This window comes from Nycticebus coucang, chromosome 1 (assembly GCF_027406575.1).
Source record: "Nycticebus coucang isolate mNycCou1 chromosome 1, mNycCou1.pri, whole genome shotgun sequence".
Taxonomy (NCBI): Eukaryota; Metazoa; Chordata; class Mammalia; order Primates; family Lorisidae; genus Nycticebus; species Nycticebus coucang.
This window is the reverse complement of record NC_069780.1, coordinates 113,057,823-113,076,913: the sequence shown is the minus strand read 5'-3', so window position 1 is coordinate 113,076,913 and position 19,091 is coordinate 113,057,823. Positions and strand designations below refer to the sequence as shown.

Genomic DNA, 19,091 nt, shown 5'->3' with positions numbered 1-19,091 from the left:
GTTAAAATTAATTTGTAGAAAAGCTCTATCCACAGTACCCAGGGACACATACACAAATAAAGTCACCAACCTGTAGGGCGATGTCACCATTCCCATAACAACAGAATCAAGATATATACAGGCCTATTCCATATACAGCTTGATGAAACCTATATGCTAGTTATATTCATATGCAATGTACATGAATATATAATCTGTAAAATAAAGACCCAATTGTCATTAATCCACTCTCATGAGTAAGGAATAAATATCAATTTCCTTGTTCATTTAAAAAGCAATTCTAGCCTAATGCGTTTAAAAACTGGTGGTGTTTCTTAGTACATTAACACTTCCTTTCTTGAAACAAAGAAGAACATATAAATAAGCATCACTTTGGGAGGCCAAGGCAAGGGAACTGTTTGAGTCCAGGAGTTTTAGACCAGTCTAAGCAACACAGCAAAACCCCATTTCTACAAAAAAAAAAAATTTTAAAATTTAAAAATTAACCAGGAGTGGTGGGTGTGTGCCTGTAGTTCCAGTTACTTGGGAGGCTGAGGTAGGAGAATCACTTGAGCCTAGGAGTTTGAGGTTGCTGTGAGCTATGATGATGCCACTGCATTCTAGCCCAGGCAACAGAGCAAAACATAAATACAAGAAAGTCTCAAAAACATAAATACAAGAAAGAAAGAAAACGTATACTCTTAAGCATATAATGATTCATTTGAAAAACACAAATACTGGGACAGATATAAAAGCATCCCTAATTCCTAAAATAAAAATATTTCCTTAGTTTTTAGAATTAAGAAACTCTTTTTGTACTCGGTGCCTGTAGCTCAATGGCTAGGGTGCCAGCCACATACCCCGGATCTGGCAGGTTCGAACCCAGCCAGCGCCTGCTAAACAACAATGACAATTACAACCAAAAAATAGCCAGGTGCCTGTAGTCCCAGCTACTTGGGAGGCTGAGGCAGGAGAATTGCTTGAGCCCAAGAGTCTGAGGTTGCTGTGAGCTGTGACACCACAGCACTCCACTAAGGGTGACAAAGTAAAACTCTGTCTCAAAAAAAAAAATAAATAAATAAAACAACAAAAAACACTCTTTGATGGGAAAAAATAGATCTTCAAAAATGCAATGAATAAATACTCCAGAAGGAAATCTTTCCACATTTCCATTAAGGTTATATTATATTAATGATAGTTGGATTTAATATGAATAATTTAGCATTTACCATTTTTTCCCTCAGACTTGGTATATGATGATGAATTTTACATATATATAATCCATTTTTTCTTTTTTCTCCAAATTGCCATTCATTTTAAGAATTACTTATTCCTACGTTCTGGGCAAAGCAAATTTCAAAAGCAACATTTTTGAACAGAAAGTACACTAAAGGCCAGCGTTCCATTTGGTAGGCAACAGCACCACCCTTTTATCAGAGGAAAATTTATCAGGGAAATTTTTATTAGAGTTTAATCTGAGGAAAAGTTTCCATGAATTCTAGTGTTTCTTACTCTTTTTTGGATTTGTGAATACTTCTGGGAACTTGATCAAACTGACGGAACCCTGCATACAAAAGTGCACAATAGGTGTGGCAGCCGTGAGTGCATCTCACCCACACACTAACGCACGCACACACGGGCACACACACACTCATGCATGTGCACATACACATTCAGGTACCACACACAGGCATACACATGAGCACACATACACACAGGGGCACACACACAGGCTCACACACATGGCCACACAGTCACACACACACACAACCATACAGGCACACACACTCATGTGTGCAGGCACACATGCACACGCACACAGGCCCACACATGCACAGGTACACACACACACACACACACACACATAGCACAGTTGGGGATTACCAGGCCCTCTTACAAAGCTCACTCATGAACCCCATGGGCCCACAGACTGCAGTTCATGATTCTGTTCCATTCATAAAGATACATCACAACCACATTATGCCATTTAACATTTAGACTCCACATTATGCCATTTAACCTAAAATGCTTTTCTATGATTTGCATTTTATGACATCTTTTTAAGAAGATGGTGCTCTAAATAAAGATCAATTCTAACTGAAATAAAATCCAGATTAATCATAGATTTTTAAATAAAGAAAAATGAAACTACAAATCTATAAAAAGCTGGGCATGGTGGCTCACACCTGTAATCCTAGCACTTTGGGAGGGTAAAGTAGGAGTATAGCTTGAGGCCAGGAGTTTGAGAACAGCCTGAGCAAGAGCGTGACCCTGTCTCTACAAAAAATAGAAAAATTAGCTGGGTATGGGGGTGTACTCATGAGTTTGAGGGTACTGTGAGCTGTGATGATGTCACTGTACTCTACCTTGGGCCACAAAAAGAATCTGTCTCAAAAAAAAAAAAGTAAAAAAGAAAGAAAAAGCCTATTAAATGAGAATATGGAATTATTTTTCAAAGATCTATATAGAGAAGACTTTTAGGACACAAAATGCAGAAACCATACAATAACTACACACAACAAAAATACCAGTAAGCGTCAAGGACGTACAACAAACTGACTTGGCAAGCTTTTCCAAAATGCCCACTTTTTGAAAATTAATAGACTTGATGTGTCAGCAAAGTTTCATATTTACAGGAAAATTGAGGGGAAAGTACAGAAAGTTCCCACACACTTCCTCCCTGTGTAAGTTTCCCCCATTGTTAACAAAACATCTTGCAATGATGTGGTACATTTGTTACAACTGATAGAAAATACTGTAATATTGTTACTAACTAAAGCCAACAGTTTACATTAGGGGTCACTCTACATTGTGCAAGTCCATGGGCTTTGCCAAATGCATCCCCCACTACTGTGCCGAGAGAAACTTCACCGTCTCAAGACGCCCTCGGCAGGCACCACCACCTGTGCTCTCCCTTTGCCCTCCCCCTTCCTCCTGGCAACTCCTCATCTTTTTTCTGCCTTTACAGTTCTGCCTTTTCCACAGTGTCACACAGTTGTAATCATACAGTGTGCAGACCTCTTATGGTCGGCTTCTCTTATTTACAACATGCATCTAAGGCCCTTCCATGCATTCCCATGGTGTGACTGCTCCTTGCTTTTTCCTGATGTGTAATATTCCATTGCATTGATGTACCACAGCTGTTTGTCTACTCACCTCCTGGAGAACACTTCATTTCTTCCAAGTTTTGACAATTACAAATAAGGCTGCTGCAAACATTCACGTGCAGGTTTTTGTGTGGACGTTAAATTTTCAGCTCATTTGGGTAAAGACCTAGGAAGTGCGATTGCTGGATTATGTGGTAAAGCTATGTTTAGCTTTGTAAAATTCTGCCAAACTGTCTTTCACAGAGCCCATACCATCTGCATTCCTAACAGCAATGAATGAGACTCGCTCCACATTCTCACCAGAGTCTGCTGGTGTCAGTGCGTTGGACTTTAGCCCCTCTACTAGGTGTGAGGTGGCATTTTGTTTTACTTCACATTTCCCTAATGATGTGATGCTGAGATCTTTTCATATGCTTATTTGCCATCTGTATATCCTCTTTGGTGAGGGGTCTGTTTAGATCTTTTTATGCATTTTTAAATTTGGTTGTTTGTTTTCTTGTTGAGTTTTTAGAGTTCTTTGCATATTTTGGTTTTGTAATTATTTTTTTCTTAGTCTGTGGCTTATCTTTTCACCCTTTTAATGTCCATATCCTTTTACTTGGATATTCCACTTCAGAAATTTACTTTCCAGATACAGCTATGCCTGTTACAAACTATATAACTATATAAAAAGTACTTTAGGAAAATTTGCTCTGTCATTGTTTGTGGTAGCAAATGAAGAAGAAATAAAACCCCTAAATTTCCATCAATGAATAGCTGCCTAAATTATGATACATGCACCAATGAAAAACTATTCAGTTATTACAAAGAATGAGGTGGTTCTACCTTTTCTGAATTTTTAATATAAGAGACCATCTCCATACTCTGACAGGATTTTGAGTTATTTTTATACAGAGATATAAATGAAACTGGTTATTCTTTTGTCCTGTTCAAAAGTTTTACTATATGCATGTGGTAAGTGTACCATTCATACACAATTTTTAAAGAAAAGAAATAAGGATCAAGTTGTTAATAACATGAAGTGACAACATTTGAATTCCTAATGTCACTTTACTTTCTTTAGATAGCTCATAAACTGGCTAATTTAAAAGGCATTTACCCTGGAAAAATCACACTAGTTTCAAGTACAAGCTTTAGAGATTTCTTTCTGGAATAACTATCTGCCATTGTGCTGCTATAGTTTAAGACTTATGGGAAAAGTTAATTATCTTGTATTTATCATTTCACTCCCAAGTACATTATGTTTATTCACTCAAAGGAATGTGCTCAGATGTTTATACAAACCATCTGCCTATATTCAAAATGAGTACGAAAAAAATGAATAAAGACTTCTCTTGCTGGAGAGCAATTCTATAGTAAGATAGAAAAATGAACAATCATGATAACCTTTAAAATATAATCCCCCCCAAAAGTTGAAAGGATTATTATTATTATTATTATTTTTATCGTTGGGGATTCATTGAGGGTACAATAAACCAGGTTACACTGATTGCGTTTGTTAGGTAAAGTCCCTCTTGCAATTGTGTCTTGTCTTGCCACACCTTTTGGGGGCAAGACATGAAAAGGTTATTTTTAAAAAACTTAACCCTATACAGAGAAGCAAAAGGTACCTTTTTAGGTAAGATGGAATCCACATAATAAGATAGCTTGTGGTTGTAATGAATGGTGGCATTTTTACCTTTGTTTAGAATGGTCAATTTCAAAATTTGGCAATATAAAATGTCATAATCTCTGTGAACATGTGAAGAATTAGTTCATGTTTAAAAATACGTTGAAAATTCTATACATTTGTTATCATTGTCTAGAGAAAGTAGCCCGTCTTAGGCTCCTTGCTTTAAAATAGGGCTATTTGCATGCAATCCACTCTGGTTCCTTTAAGAGCAGGCCTAGATTAAGAACCTCGGAAGAGCAGAGGGTCACGAGAATACCAGCTGCTCAACAGCTTCCCCTACAGAGTTCTCTGTGGTTTATTTTACACTTCTGGTTAGTTTCCACACTGCCGCTGTCTTTCACAGAGAGTAGAGGTTGGCAGTACTTCCCTGTGACATCCACTTTCACACCCAAATTGGTCTTCATAGGTTCCCATTGTGCGCACTACAAAGCAATGTGCCTTGTTGGCAGCTCTAAATGGGAACTACAAGTCTTTCTTTTCTTCACTGTTCTTTTTCTGGCTCACAAGCAACCTCCCACCAAAAGCTGGATCTGTAGAAGAGACTACATCCAAGAGATAATACCATGAAAAAGTATGAAGAGAAGCCCAGGTGGCCACCTTGCAAATTTCCAATGTGGAAGCCTTCGACCTCTCTGCCCAAGAAACAGCTAAAGTCCTAGTGTAATGAGCTTTACAAACCCTAGGAGCCTCTTTACCTTAACTACATACGCCTCCCTAATACAATCCCCTAACCATCTAGCTAAGGAACTCTTAGAAGCCATTTGACCCCTCTTAAGACCCCCTAAGAGTACAAACATTCTTTTAGAAGATCTGAAATCTTTGATTCTTCTGAGACAAACCCTAAGTGTTCTTCTCACATCCAATTGAAGCAGCCATTGCTCTTTGTCATCGCTGGGGCTAAAGAAAAATGAGGGCCAAGAAACCTCCTGGTTTAGATAAATCTCAGATGCCACCTTTGGAAAAATTGAGGAACTGCCCAAAGAACAACTTTATTCTGAAGGAGCCTTAGAAATGCCCCATAAATCAGAGCTGAGGCCACTTCACAGATGTTGTCACTTGACATAGGAAGGCGTCACAATGGTCGAACAACGTCCTATCATTTTCTGAAGTGACAAAAATAGAATACCATCAAATCATGACTAAAAAAAAGTAAATAAATATAAAGAGGAATATCTTGTTCTTTCTCAGAAAATATTTCTTGTGTCTGTACAACATTTTTTGTCCGCGTTCAAATTACTAAGAGAACTACCAATTTGGCTGAGTCTACAATATAATAGCAAACATCAAAGTAAAAAGTAAAATACTTGGTTAATCATCTTTATACTTTTCCTATGTAATGTTAAGCACTTGGATATTTCAAAAACATCTGCACAATGAAAAAAATAAAACCCTCCCTTTTCATCAGATTGTTTGGATTACATAGATATAGTAGGCTACTCTTTCCAAGATCTTCATTAGCAAAATATGCTTCAATCAAAATAAATACACAAGAAACCAAATGATTTGCTCTTTTTTTTTTTTCCTCATTCTCTCCTGCGCAGGATTCTAAGCAAAACATTAGCATCAGGAATACCCAATAGTTACCTTATGATATATTTAGTTTCCTTAATCATTTGTTTTAAGAAATCTTTTCCTTCCTGATTTAAGAAACCAATGCTTTTGATAAGAATTGATTAACTTGGATACACTGAATAAAACATTTAAAATTTTTCTTGACAATCTCCCTCAAGATTATTCTTCTCAGAGAGCCATTTACATAAAGTTGTGTCAAATTAAATCAATCTTGTCTTTGTAATAAAAAAATGAATCTCAATACAAAGAGTACATAAATCACAAGGGGATGTTCTAGTACTCAGATGTCTATTTCCTATACTTACCCTTCCAAATTCCTTCTACATCTTGTGTTCAGTAACCCAGAAGGTGTTTAGATAGTAAACCATTAAATGTGATGCCAAAGTCGCTTCTGTCTGCCTTCTTGCTTATATGATAACACATGTAGGGTTAGACAGTTTATTGTGGCAGAGTTACATATTTGCTTTGTTGCTGCTCTCAAATATACAGGTGTACAAGTGTCTATGTGGTTTCATCTTAATCTAATGCAGCTGAGGTAGATTTTTTCAAATTTTCATTTTTTTCTTCTTTTTCTTGAAATCAGGATATTAAATCTTTACTTCAATTCTCGGCCATTTCACCTTTATATCTTTATAATACTTCTCTGACACAATTCTAGTGTTGAATTTTATGCTGCCTTTAAGAAGAATAAAATTCTCAGAACTGACCTAAGTTTCCAAGGAGGCCAATACCAGATGGTTCCGAATGGCCAAGGGCCTAGATGTTTTAAAGTTCATTCTGGTTCTTGTTCCATAGCTTAGAAAAGATCTATTAGAGATGTGGATGAGAGATGCTGGATGTCAGCCAGGCGGGAGGGCTGAGGACCAGCACCGAATATCAACTGCGTGACACCCGAGGAGACCAGTCAGTAATTAGGCTGTTGTATTTTTCTATTCAGATCTCTCTTTGGCCACCAAATCAACTCTATCTAAAAGACCTCTGAGGGCCCACATTATCTCTTAATTAAATCTACTTTTTTATTCTGTCTTTTAATTAACACATTTTCTGTCTTACATCTTTATTGTTTTCCCCTTGGTTTTTTTGGTTCAGCTTCAGAAATCTATAATCCACTTCCACTTTTCTTCAAACTACCTCCACGTATGGAAAAGCAATCTACACTATTTCCTTTGTAATTTAGCAGTGCTTCCTAAATTTAACCTAAAATATAGAAGGCCAGTAAACTATGCTTAATATAAAACATACTCCAACTCTATAAGTTTTCTGGCATTATTTATGCAAAGTAAATTAAAAAATGAGAGTAAACATACTGAGTGAAATAAATGTAATTTTTTTACCAAGAAATCCTGTTTGGGGGTTGAAAATTTCAAATGAATTGTTAATCCCTTTCTTTCCTCACTTTGTTTTGCAGATCCAGCCACTGTATATACTTATTCTCCTGAGAATTAATAAGTATGCTATATGTAAAAGAGTACTTAGTGCATTTCACCCTGATAAAGACAAAAATCTTTATAAACATACATATGACAGGAGAGAACATGCCTTAATCATTGTGCCTTTGACCTCTACCTTTAATAATAGAAATATTAATTCAACACACTTGGCATAGCTTTTGCCAATGGGACTGTGTTAAGATTAACCAGATTTAAAACAACATATTATGTCATTTTAATTACTATTTTAACAACTCACATTTATTGGTAGTTTATGATGAGCTAAATGTTCTTTTAAGTACCATATGTACACTAAATCATTTAACCCTCTAGCCCTATAGAACATATTAGAATCTGAAGCTTCTAATTCTGAAAGAAAACAAAGAGAAAATTATTCTAGTCCCACGTTACTATTTTGAGGATGAGAACATTTAGAGCAGGGGAGACTAGATGTTTTGCTGGAGATCAGCTGGCTGCTCATGGCAGAAGAGGACCCCTAGGTCACCCGGTTGCCTCTTCTGCCTGCAGGCCAGCCTGTGTTTATTAAAAAAAAAAAAAAAAAAAGTTCTGATTATAGATAAAGACAATTATCCAGGATGTACATATGATGGTTTGTCTGTCAGAATTAAGGAATTTTCCAAGTACAAAACATAAAAATGTAATCTGTGGTGCACATTATACCAAATGCTTAGATGAAGAATTCTATCCTGTTTTTTTTTTTTTCCAAGTAATGGATTCAAAGAGGCAGGAAACAAAAACAGAGAAATTATAGCTTTACAAATTTAAACAAAAGAGCACATTACCTGAGGTATTCCTGGGCATCTTGAGTAACATAAACATTTCTTCGAACAATTCTTGAACTTCTTTTTCCAGTTTCAACAAGGATTTTATGAGCTGTGATAAGAATTGGAGTTCATCTAAGGTAAAGGAGAAGTTTCCTCCTTCTTCTGGGCTTTCAGGAATTACTGTGAAAAAGAGATCAATACTGTTATACATTTTATTTGTTTTCTCAGTAAATATTGGAACAATCTATGTGATTCCACAAACCACTAAAACTAACAAGATTCTGCATAATTAAACTGAGTTCGTTCATTAAGAAACATATACAATCTCCCAGGAGCATCTTTTCTCCTAGGAAGCTGGAGGGGAACATTCTGTTTGATGCAAATATGGCAATTAAATAACTAAATTGATTCTCAGAGTTATAAACATGAATGTACTTTGTTGTTTTAGAATCATATCTTATACAAGTTTTTTTTTTTTTTTTTTAGGCTGGGAGGACTAATCAGGAGGAAACATCAGATAAACCTAAATTCGAGAATATTCTATAAAATTGCAGGTCTGTACTTTTCAAAAGTGTCATGTCAGAAAACACAAAGACTAGGAATTGTTCTAGTCTAAGGGACTCTAAAAATACATTACATACAGCTGGAATCAATACAAGATCAATATTATGTACAGCTGGAATCAATACAAGATCGATATTTTATTTTGCTATAGGGTAATTTGGTGAAATCTGAGTGAAGTCTACAACCCAGTGCTATTATTGCATGACTGTTAATTTTCTGTTTTAGATAACTGTTCTGTGGTTATGAAAAAGAATGCCCTTGTTTTTAGGAAACGCACATTGCAATATAGGTAGTGTAAGAGGGAATGTCGGCAACTATTCTCAGTTCAGGGGAAAAATTTTTGAGGACAGAGAGAGAAAGAAACGTGGTAAAATAGTTGACAAGAGTCTGAAATTGAAATAAATTTTAAAGGAAAAAATACTATATAAAAATATGCTCTTCAAGACCTAAAAGCATTTTTATTTACTTAATATTTATTTATTTTTGAGACAGAGTCTCACTCTGTCACCCTTAGTAGAGTGCCGTAGCGTCACAGCTCATGGCAACCTCAAACTCTTGGGTTAAAGTGATTCTCTTGCCTCAGCCTCCCTAGTAGCTGGGACTACAAATGCCTGCCACAGTGCCCGGCTGTTTTAGAGACGGGTCTTACTCTGGCTCAGGCTGGCCTTGAACTCATGAGCTCAGGCCATCCACCCTCCTTGGCCTCCCCAGATTGCTAGGATTACAGGCATGAGCCACCATGCCTGGTCATGTTCCTATCATTAAAAAGAAGTGAATTAATTTAGCTGTTGGATCTAGATTACATAATTCATGAAATCATGTTTAAAAATAACTTCTATCTAAACAATTGTGATATATAAATATTTGCAAAGAAACAATACTACCTATATGAAGGTTGATCTTTTTTGCTCTTACAGTTCTGCTACTAGTCAAGTCACACTGCCATTTTAGTGTGCTAAAATTAAAGAAAAAAAAGAGTATGGAGCATAATTCACTTTTACACATTCATAAACAACTTCAATTTGTTGCTTTGATTTTATTTATTATTATTATTATTATTTATTGCATCATAAACACATAGATCATGTATACATTAATGCATTTATGGGGTACAATGTGCTGATTTCATATAGAATTAGGAGCGTTTACATCACACTGGTTAATATATATCTTATTTTGTTAAGACATTTATACACTATACTTAATAGATCTGACATGTACCCTTGCATTATGCACCATAAGTGTGATCCCACCATTCACCCTCCCTCGATATGACCTCCCTTCTCCCCTCCCTTGCCCTCCCTCCTTCATTCTGGGCCATAGTTGTGATCTATTCTTCATATGAAAGTGTGAGTGATTGTAAATTGGTTTCATAATAGTACTAAGTACATTGGATATTTTTTCTTCCATTATTGAGATACTTTATTAAGTAGGATATGTTCCAGCTCTATCCATGTAAAGGTAAAAGAGGTAAAGTCTCCATATTTTTAAAGGCTGCATAATATTCTATGGTATACATATACCACAATTTGTTAATCCATTCATGGGTCAATGGGCACTTGGGCTTCTTCCATGACTTGGCTACTATGAATTGAGCTACAATGAACATCTCATGGTGCAAATATCCTTGTTATAAAGTGATTTTTGGTCTTTTGGAGACCTAGGAGAGGAATTGCAGGATCAAACACCAGGTCTACTTTTAGACCCCTGAGTATTCTCCATACTTCTTTCCAAAAGGGACATATTAGCTTGCACTCCTACCAGCAGTGCAGAAGAGTTCCCTTTTCTCCAATCCATGCCATACTTCAGGGATTTTGTTATATGAGCCATTCTTACTGGAGTTAGATGATATCTCAAAGTGGTTTTGATTTGCATTTCTCTCATGATTAAAGATGATGAGCATTTTTTCATGTGTCTGTAGGCCATGAGCCTATATTCTTCTGAGAAGCTTCTGTTCAAGTCCTTTGCCCACAATGAAATGGGATTACTTGTTCTTTCTTTATTAGTAAGTTTGAGTTCTCTGTGGATTCTGGTTATCAAAGCTTTGTCAGAAGCATAACCTGCAAATATCCTCTCCCATTCTGAGGGCTGTCTGCTTGCTTTACTTACTTGTGTTGGCTGTGCAGAAGCTTTTTAGTTTCATCATATCCCAGTGATGTATTTTTGGTGTTGCTCAATTGCCCAGGGAGGGGTCCTCCTCATAAAATATTCGCCCAGGCTGATTTCTTCAAGTGTTTCTCCTATACTCTTTCCAAGAATCTTTATAGTTTTATAACTTAAGTTTAAATCTTTTATCCAGTGAGAGTCAATTTTTGTTAATGGTGAGAGGTATGGGTCCAGTTTCAGTCTTCTACAGGCTGCCAGCCAATTCTCTCAGCACCATTTGTTAAATAGGGAATATTTTCCCCAATTTATATTTTTGATAGGCTTATCAAAGATCAAATGACAATAAGTGTCTGAGTTCATCTCTTGGTTCTCAATTCTGTTCCAAACATTTACCTCTCTATTTTTGTGAAATACCATGCTGTTTTGATCACTATCGATTTATAGTATAGTTTGAAGTCAGGTAGTGTGATTTCTCCTGATTTGATTTTATTTCTGAGTAATGTCTTGGCTATTTGAGTTTTTTTCTGGTTCCATATAAAACGAAGTACTATTTTTTTCCAGATCTTTTAAATATGATGGTGGTGCTTTGATAGGGAGTGTATTAAATTTGTAAATTGCTTTGGGTATTAAAGACATTTTAACAATGTTTATTCTTCCTAGCCATGAAGAATATGGTATGTTTTTTCATTTGTTAACATCTGCAGCTATTTCTTTTCTCAGAGTTTCAAAATTCTCTTTATAGAGGTCTTTCACATCCTTCCTTAGGTAAATTCCCAAATATTTCATCTTCTGTGGCACGACTGTAAAGAGAATAGAGTCCTTGACTGGTTTTTTGGCTTCACTATTATTGGTAAATATAAAAGCTACTGATTTTGTATCCTGAGACACTACCGTATTCCTTGATCACTTCTAAGAATTTTGTAGTTGAGTCCCTGGAGTTTTCCAGGTATAAAATCATATCATCTGTGAAGAGTGAAAGTTTGATCTCCTCTGACCCTATTTGTATACCCTTATTGCCTTCTCTTGCCTGATTGCAATGGCTAAGACTTCCATTACAATGTTAAAAAGCAGTGGAGACAATGGGCAACCTTGCCTGGTTCTTGATCTGAGTGGAAATGTTTTCAATTTTACTCCATTCAATATGATATTAGCTGTCAGTTTGCTATAGATGGCCTCTATCAGTTTAATAAAAGTCCCTTCTATACCTATTTTCTTAAGTGTTCTGATCATAAAAGGATGCTGGATATTGTCAAAAGCTTTTTCTGCATCTATCTAGAGAATCATATCTAAAGAATCTTTGTTTTTTAGTTTGTTTATGTGATGTATTATATTTATGGTTTTACGTATATTGAACTAACCTTGAGATCCTCATTGGTCATGGTGTATAAAAAATTCATTTCATATGTTGCTGGATTCTGTTTGCTAGGATCTTATTGAATATTTCTGCATCTATGTTCATTAAAGATATTGGTCTATAATTTCCTTTTCTTGTTTGGGTCTTTTCTTGGTTTGGGGATCAGAGTGATATTTGTTTCATAGAATGTGTTGGGAAGTATTCCTTCTTTTTCTATGTTTTGGAAAAGGTTAAGTAATATAGGTACTAGTTTCTCTTTAAAGGTTTGGTAGAATTCTGTTGTGAAGCCATCTGGTCCCAGACTTTTCTTTTTGGGGATATTTTGTATAGTTGGTTCTATTTCAGTACTTGATATAGGTCTGTTCAGCATTTCCAATTCTTTCTGATTAAGTCTAGGAAGTTGGCATGCTTCCAAGTATTGGTCAATTTCTTTCTGATTTTCTTATTTCTGAGAACAAAGTTTTTAATAGTATTCATTAAGGATTCTTTGAATTTCTGAGGTATCTGTTGTTATTTCACCTTTGCCATTTCTGATTGATGATATTAGGGTCTTTAATTTTCTATTTTTGGTTAGGTTGGTCAAAGGTTTATAAATTTTGTTAAATTTTTCAAAAAACCAACTTTTGGATTCATTGATCATTTGAATAATTCTTTTGTTTTTAATTTCATTTCTGTTCACTTCTGTTCTAATTTTAGTTATTTCTTTTCTTCTACTGGTTTTGGGGTTGGAATGTTCTTCCTTTTCTGACTTCCTCTCTTTCTGTTCTCTTGAGGAAGGCTTGCAACACTATAAATTTCCCTGTTTTGGACTGCCTTTGCAGTATCCCACAGGTTCTGATAATTCATGTCTTCATTATTGTTTTGTTCAAAAAAATTGGCAATTTCCTTCTTAATCTCGTCTACAACCCAGCTATCATTCAGCATAAGGTTATTTAGTTTCCATGACTTTTTATGAATATGCAGATACCTGTTATTGGTGAGTTCAAATTTTATTGCATGATAATCCAAGATAATACAAGGAATAATTTCTATACTTTTAAATTTGCTAAGGTTAGACTTGTGACCTAAGATGTGATCAATTTTGGAGGATGTTGCAAGGGTTGATGAGAAGAATGTGTATTCAGTTTTGTTAGGATGAAATGTTCTGTAAATGTCTGTTCAATTCAATTGTTGTATGGTGAAGTTTAAGTCTAAAATTTCTTTCCTTACTTTCTTTTTGGAGGATCTATCCAACACTGCCAAAGAGGTGTTAAAATCTCCAACTATTATGGTGCTAGAAGATATTAAATTGCTCATGTCTATTAGGATTTCCCTTATAAATTGAGGAGCATTCTGTTTGGGCGCATAAATATTAATAATTAACATCTCATCATGTAGAGTATTTCCCTTAACAAATATGAAGTGACCATCCTTAACTTTCCTTACTTTTGTTGGTTTAAAGCCAAATGTACCTGCAAATAAAATTGCCACCCCTGCTTTTTTCTGATTTCCATTTGCCTGATTTACAGATGTCCATCCCTTCACCCTGAGTCTATATTTATCCTTTAAGGTAAGATGAGATTCTTGTATGCAGCAGATATCTGGCCTGAGTTTTTGTATCCAGTCAGCTAACCTGTGCCTCTTAAGAGGACAATTTAGGCCATTCACATTAATTGAGAGTATTCACAAGCCTGGTAATATTTGGGGTGTCAAATTTTTCAAAAATCCAGTGGACATTTTAAATCTTTTTGCCACAGTGGAAATTGGGGTTTTAGTCAAGAATTTCAGAGTGAGTTTACATTGGTGGTAGAGCATTGTGCTGGTCATTATGGAGGATGGGTCTGAGAATATCCCGAAGAGCTGGTTTGGTTATGGCAAATTTCTTCAATGTGTGTATGTCATTAAAGTATTTAACTTCTCTGTCATAAATGAAGCTCAATTTAGCTGGATACAGGATCCTGGGCTGAAAGTTGTTTTGTTTTAGGAGATTGAAGGTTGATGGCCATCCTCTTCTGGCTTGACAAATTTCAGCAGAGAGATCTGCAGTCATTCTAATATTCTTTCCTTTATGGGTTATGATTTTCTTACATCTGGCTGCTTGCAGGATTTTCTCCTTCATATTAACTTTGGCAAATTTAGTTACAATGTGTCTAGAAGATGCTTTATTTAGGTTGAGTCGTGCTGGGGTTCTGAAACTGCTCTCTGAATTTCAGTATCTCTGGCCATGCTTGGGAAGTTCTCCTCAATTATCTCTTGGAGTAGAGTATCTGTGTTCTTCAGACCATCCTCTTCTACGTCAACGATTCCTATAAGGTGAATGTTTGCTCTTTTAGAGTGGTCCCACAGTTCTCTCAGGGAATGATCTGTTTTTGTTCTCCACTTCTCTTCCCCTTTGAGCATTTGAGGAGCATTCAAAAGCTTTCTCTTCGATGTCAGAGATCCTTTCTTCTGCCTGCTTCATTCTGTTACTGAGGGATTCTACTGTATTTCTCAGGTCTTTGGGGGCCGCAAGTTCTTGCCACAATGTGTCAACATCTTTGGTGATCTTTTTCTTTAAATTCATTGAATTCTTTTTCTTTTTTTTTGGCCAGGGCTGGGTTTGAACCCACCACCTCCAATATATGGGGCTGGCCCCTTACTCCTTTGAGCCACAGACACCACCCTGAATTCACTGAATTCTTGAGAGAACTTTTGAATTACTCCTTGTATTTCTAATTCCAACTTTGCCTCCATTCTTTTAATCTTATTTACAATCCAAATTCTGAATTTGATTTCTGACATCTCAGCCATTTGTTTATGAATGGGATCTCCTGTTGTGTCTCCTTTGTCATTCCTTGGGAGAGTTGATCTATTCTGATTATTCATGTTGCCAGAGTTTTTCCCCCTGATTCCGTCCCATGATTATTTTTCAACCCTTGACTAGAGAAGCTGGTAAGGTGAAATTGAATTAAGGGCTCCTGGAGTTGTAATTAACCAGCCCTTTATCAAAGAACTGGGACTGTGGTTACGGCTTTTCCCCTAGAGCTTTACAAAGGCCCCATTCAGTACGACAGCCTGAAACTCTGGGGACCTGCTTGCTGTGGTGGGGCTAGATGGCTCTGACCTGTATTCGGCTAGTCTCTGTCCAGTCCTAGTGAATCAGTGGCTTTGGGCTGAAATCTCAGTTGTGGAGATACATAAGCAAGTAAGACACCCTGCCCCCTACAGGCAACAACTGGAAGGGGAAAATCCCACTCACCCATAGCAACACGACCAGGGTACAACCCTGGTGGGTCCCTAGGTGTTCAGCATCTAGGCAGTGGGGGTCCACTGGCAGCTCATGTGTAACTCACTCTGGTGTTCTGTGGAGTCAGAAAGGCCCACCCAGAAAAATAGTTCAGGGGGGCTGGTACCTCCTTCCCCACCTTTCACCTCCATCACATGCAGGTACTGATAGCCACATGGGGCTGTGGCCCAGTTCCCTCCAATGAGCAAATGTGCCAGGGATTTGGGCCTGCCAGAGTCAGAGAGAAGTCATTGCCTCATTGGCCAAACTACCACATTCTGCCACCAGCTGGCTGGGTGAGTTGACGTCTGATTACCTTGGATGATCAATGGAAACTGGGGAGTTTTCCACCTGAGCTCGTTCTGAACCAGAGGTTAACAAAGCAGCAAATGATTTTTACCCTCAGAGACTGTGCCTTTTTCCCTGCCGCTCTGTTCCTCTGATATCCCTGCAATGCAAGATCTAGCTCCCTCTGGCAGTCCACAGAATTGGGGAGATGTCTCTCTGAAATTTGACTCTGGTGGGACTGCTCTATTAATGCTGCTGCTAGGTGGGAGGTGTTTCCGCTCGGGTTCCCATGCCTCAGCAGTTCCTGAGCCTCCCCCCATCGTATGGAGACCCAAGCCTGCAACCACTACTGAGTTGCTCTTTCTCAGAGCCAAGCCTGACACCTCCCCCTGTGCTTTTCTGCATTGTTACCGAATTCACAGTTACAGTGTAGCTGTGCTACCTCAAACCATGCAACGTCCAGTCTTAACAAAGAACCACGAATGTTCTGGTCTCTGCAGGGGTTGGGCTTCTAGACCACCAGGCCAGGGGGAAGGGTGGACTGGGAGTTCAAAGTGGCAGGGAAAATATTTGTTCAACCTTCATGGCAAACAAGGGAATGCCCAGGCAGGGACTCTCTGGAGAAGGATTCTCAGCTTCCAGCAACTTGCTCCCATGGGGTGAGAGAAGAGGACCTCAATTCACTGCACACTAGTAAAGATCTCAGAACAAGGAAGCAAGCAACTCTCTTGGGGGAGGGGATGGACACACGTCCTCTTTGGGATGGGTTCTATACCTGAAATTCGTTTCCTTGGAGTTGCACTTGCCTCAGCAGAGAAGATGTGCAATTCTCAATCTCTTCTCTCAGCTCAGATCCCACCCTTCAGCTTTGCTGGTTTCTTTCTGGCCATTATCTCTGCCTCTGGATGGGAGCTTGTCTCCCAGCTTAAATGTTCTTGGTGTTTGCCTGATTACCCACTTGGCACCTAGATGTGCTGAACTGATGATTCCACTGATCTCAAAAAATCTTCATAGGCCCAGGTTTCCCAAATTCTCCCCGCAACAGTTCCCATGAAGTGTGGGATGTCCTGGGCCAGTTCTGATGTAGGATGACTGTCTGCAGGTAAGACTCAAATTGCTGTGCCTAGCCCACACAGAAAGGTGCTTGCGGTAACCGCCATCCCCCAAATTTCAAAACAATGGCCTCTTCCTATCTAGGATCTTTGCCGTCTAAGTGTCTCTCCCGCCACCTAACTGAGATGGTGCTGCACCGGACCACACCCTACTCTGGCTGCCTAATTCTGCATGGGAGCCCACACTTCACCAATTTTCCACACAATACCTAGTTCCCTCACAAACTGGGAACTGCAATCCTCCCTGGTGGGGCTGGTAGCCACTGCTGCCGCCTGCAGCCACTGCAGCCACAGGCACAACCTTTTCCTGGTGGTCTCCGCAGCTCTGGATTATACTCCCTGTTGCTTTCATTTTAGATTGATATCACCAACAGCACTTTTGGCCAAGTTTTCAAGGATTTAAAGTAGAAGGGTACAGGTGAAATTTACCAAATGTATAATATAAAAGTCTGAACATAATAACTAAGAAAATGCCATGAAGGCTATGTTAACCAGTTCTATGAAAATATTTCAAACTGCATATAAAACCAGCACATTGTACCTCATGATTGCAGTATTGTACACAGCTATAATTTAATAATAAATAAATAAATAAAAAATCCATCATTTATAAATGCCATTTTGTAAAGCTTATATTTAAGAAGTATCTTAAAGCTTCATTATAAATTAGAAAATCTGTAAATTCCTACAAAGTGAACACTAAATGCCTTTGGAGAGAAAATACTAACAGTGTGATTCAGTATGGATTTACCTGGAAGATTCCAGAAATGTTACAATTTTATGGCTAATTCACTTCACTTCCGTGAAATTTTTAATATGTTAGTATCAAACTTGTAGCCATATGACATAGTTCGTCACTGAGGTCCAAAAATGTTATAGTGTCTTTGTAGTGATATGAGAAAGAGCTGTCCACCAACTTAAAGCCTAGAATTTAGCCCTGTTCTGGAAAAGTAAAAAAGACTTTTAAAAAGTTGTTTTTAAAGTACCTACAAAAATCTCTAAATTTACTTTTGCCTCATATACATTAAAACCTACCTCTAAACAGCCCCTACTGACATCTGCCATTCATGTATAGGCGTACCAGGGGACGCCAGCACGCATTAGCAGGATTTATAACTAACATCTTTCTAGAAAAATCATGCCCAGAAAATGAAGAGAATAAATGTGTTATGTTTTATTTAGCTGTTGGTTGATTTCCATTTGATCTATTTGGTTTCTTTTAAGCTTTGCTCATGGAGCTGAGAGGCTAGTTTAACCTTCTATACCTTTAAGACCCTTTTGGACCAAAAATCTTGATAAACCATATTTTCAGACACTGCAAGAATCCTTTCTAATTACTAGGAAGGTCCCTCAATAGTTTGACTAAAGTTTGAAGTAAAGCATATTTAAGAAGACTTAATTTGACTTTATTCTAATTTGGAAGTATTGTGAATGTTTATAATGCAAACAAAGAAGGACCCCCATGAAAAATGATGATGAAGAAAAACACTATAACTTGAAGAGCATTACTTGTTTAAAATTATGTAGGGTCTGAAGATTCCACACGAAGAGATTTTTATCTTCATGACCTGGATTTAGAAAAATCATGGATTCCAGAAATATAAAAATATTAAAAGGTAAACCCATTTTAATTCAGTGAATCTTTATAACTTAATAACGAACAAGGACATAATAATACGTATGACCTAAATCTAATCATTTTGTCCCAAAGAAGCAATGATCATGGTACAGGCCCATTAATTAGTAGTCCTTATTTCCTGTCACTATCAGCTCAGCGTTCCCCCCAGGGGTAGTGTGAGGGTTCTTAATTTATGGGGAAAATAATACCGTGACAAATTCATTTTGTGAGAGGCCAATTAAAGCAAAATTAAACACAAA

General features: G+C 37.4%; 1 protein-coding gene across 8 annotated transcripts in view; it reads right to left on the bottom strand.

Moving 5' to 3' along the window:
• Positions 1-19,091, bottom strand: part of KIAA0825 (KIAA0825 ortholog) — a 498,502-nt gene that overhangs the window by 346,459 nt on the left and 132,952 nt on the right. For all 8 annotated transcript variants that reach the window (XM_053586527.1, XM_053586542.1, XM_053586532.1 and 5 more), the window contains one exon: positions 8,564-8,725. In XM_053586527.1, the coding sequence (XP_053442502.1) occupies positions 8,564-8,725 (162 nt within the window). The remainder of the gene's footprint in view (positions 1-8,563; positions 8,726-19,091) is intronic.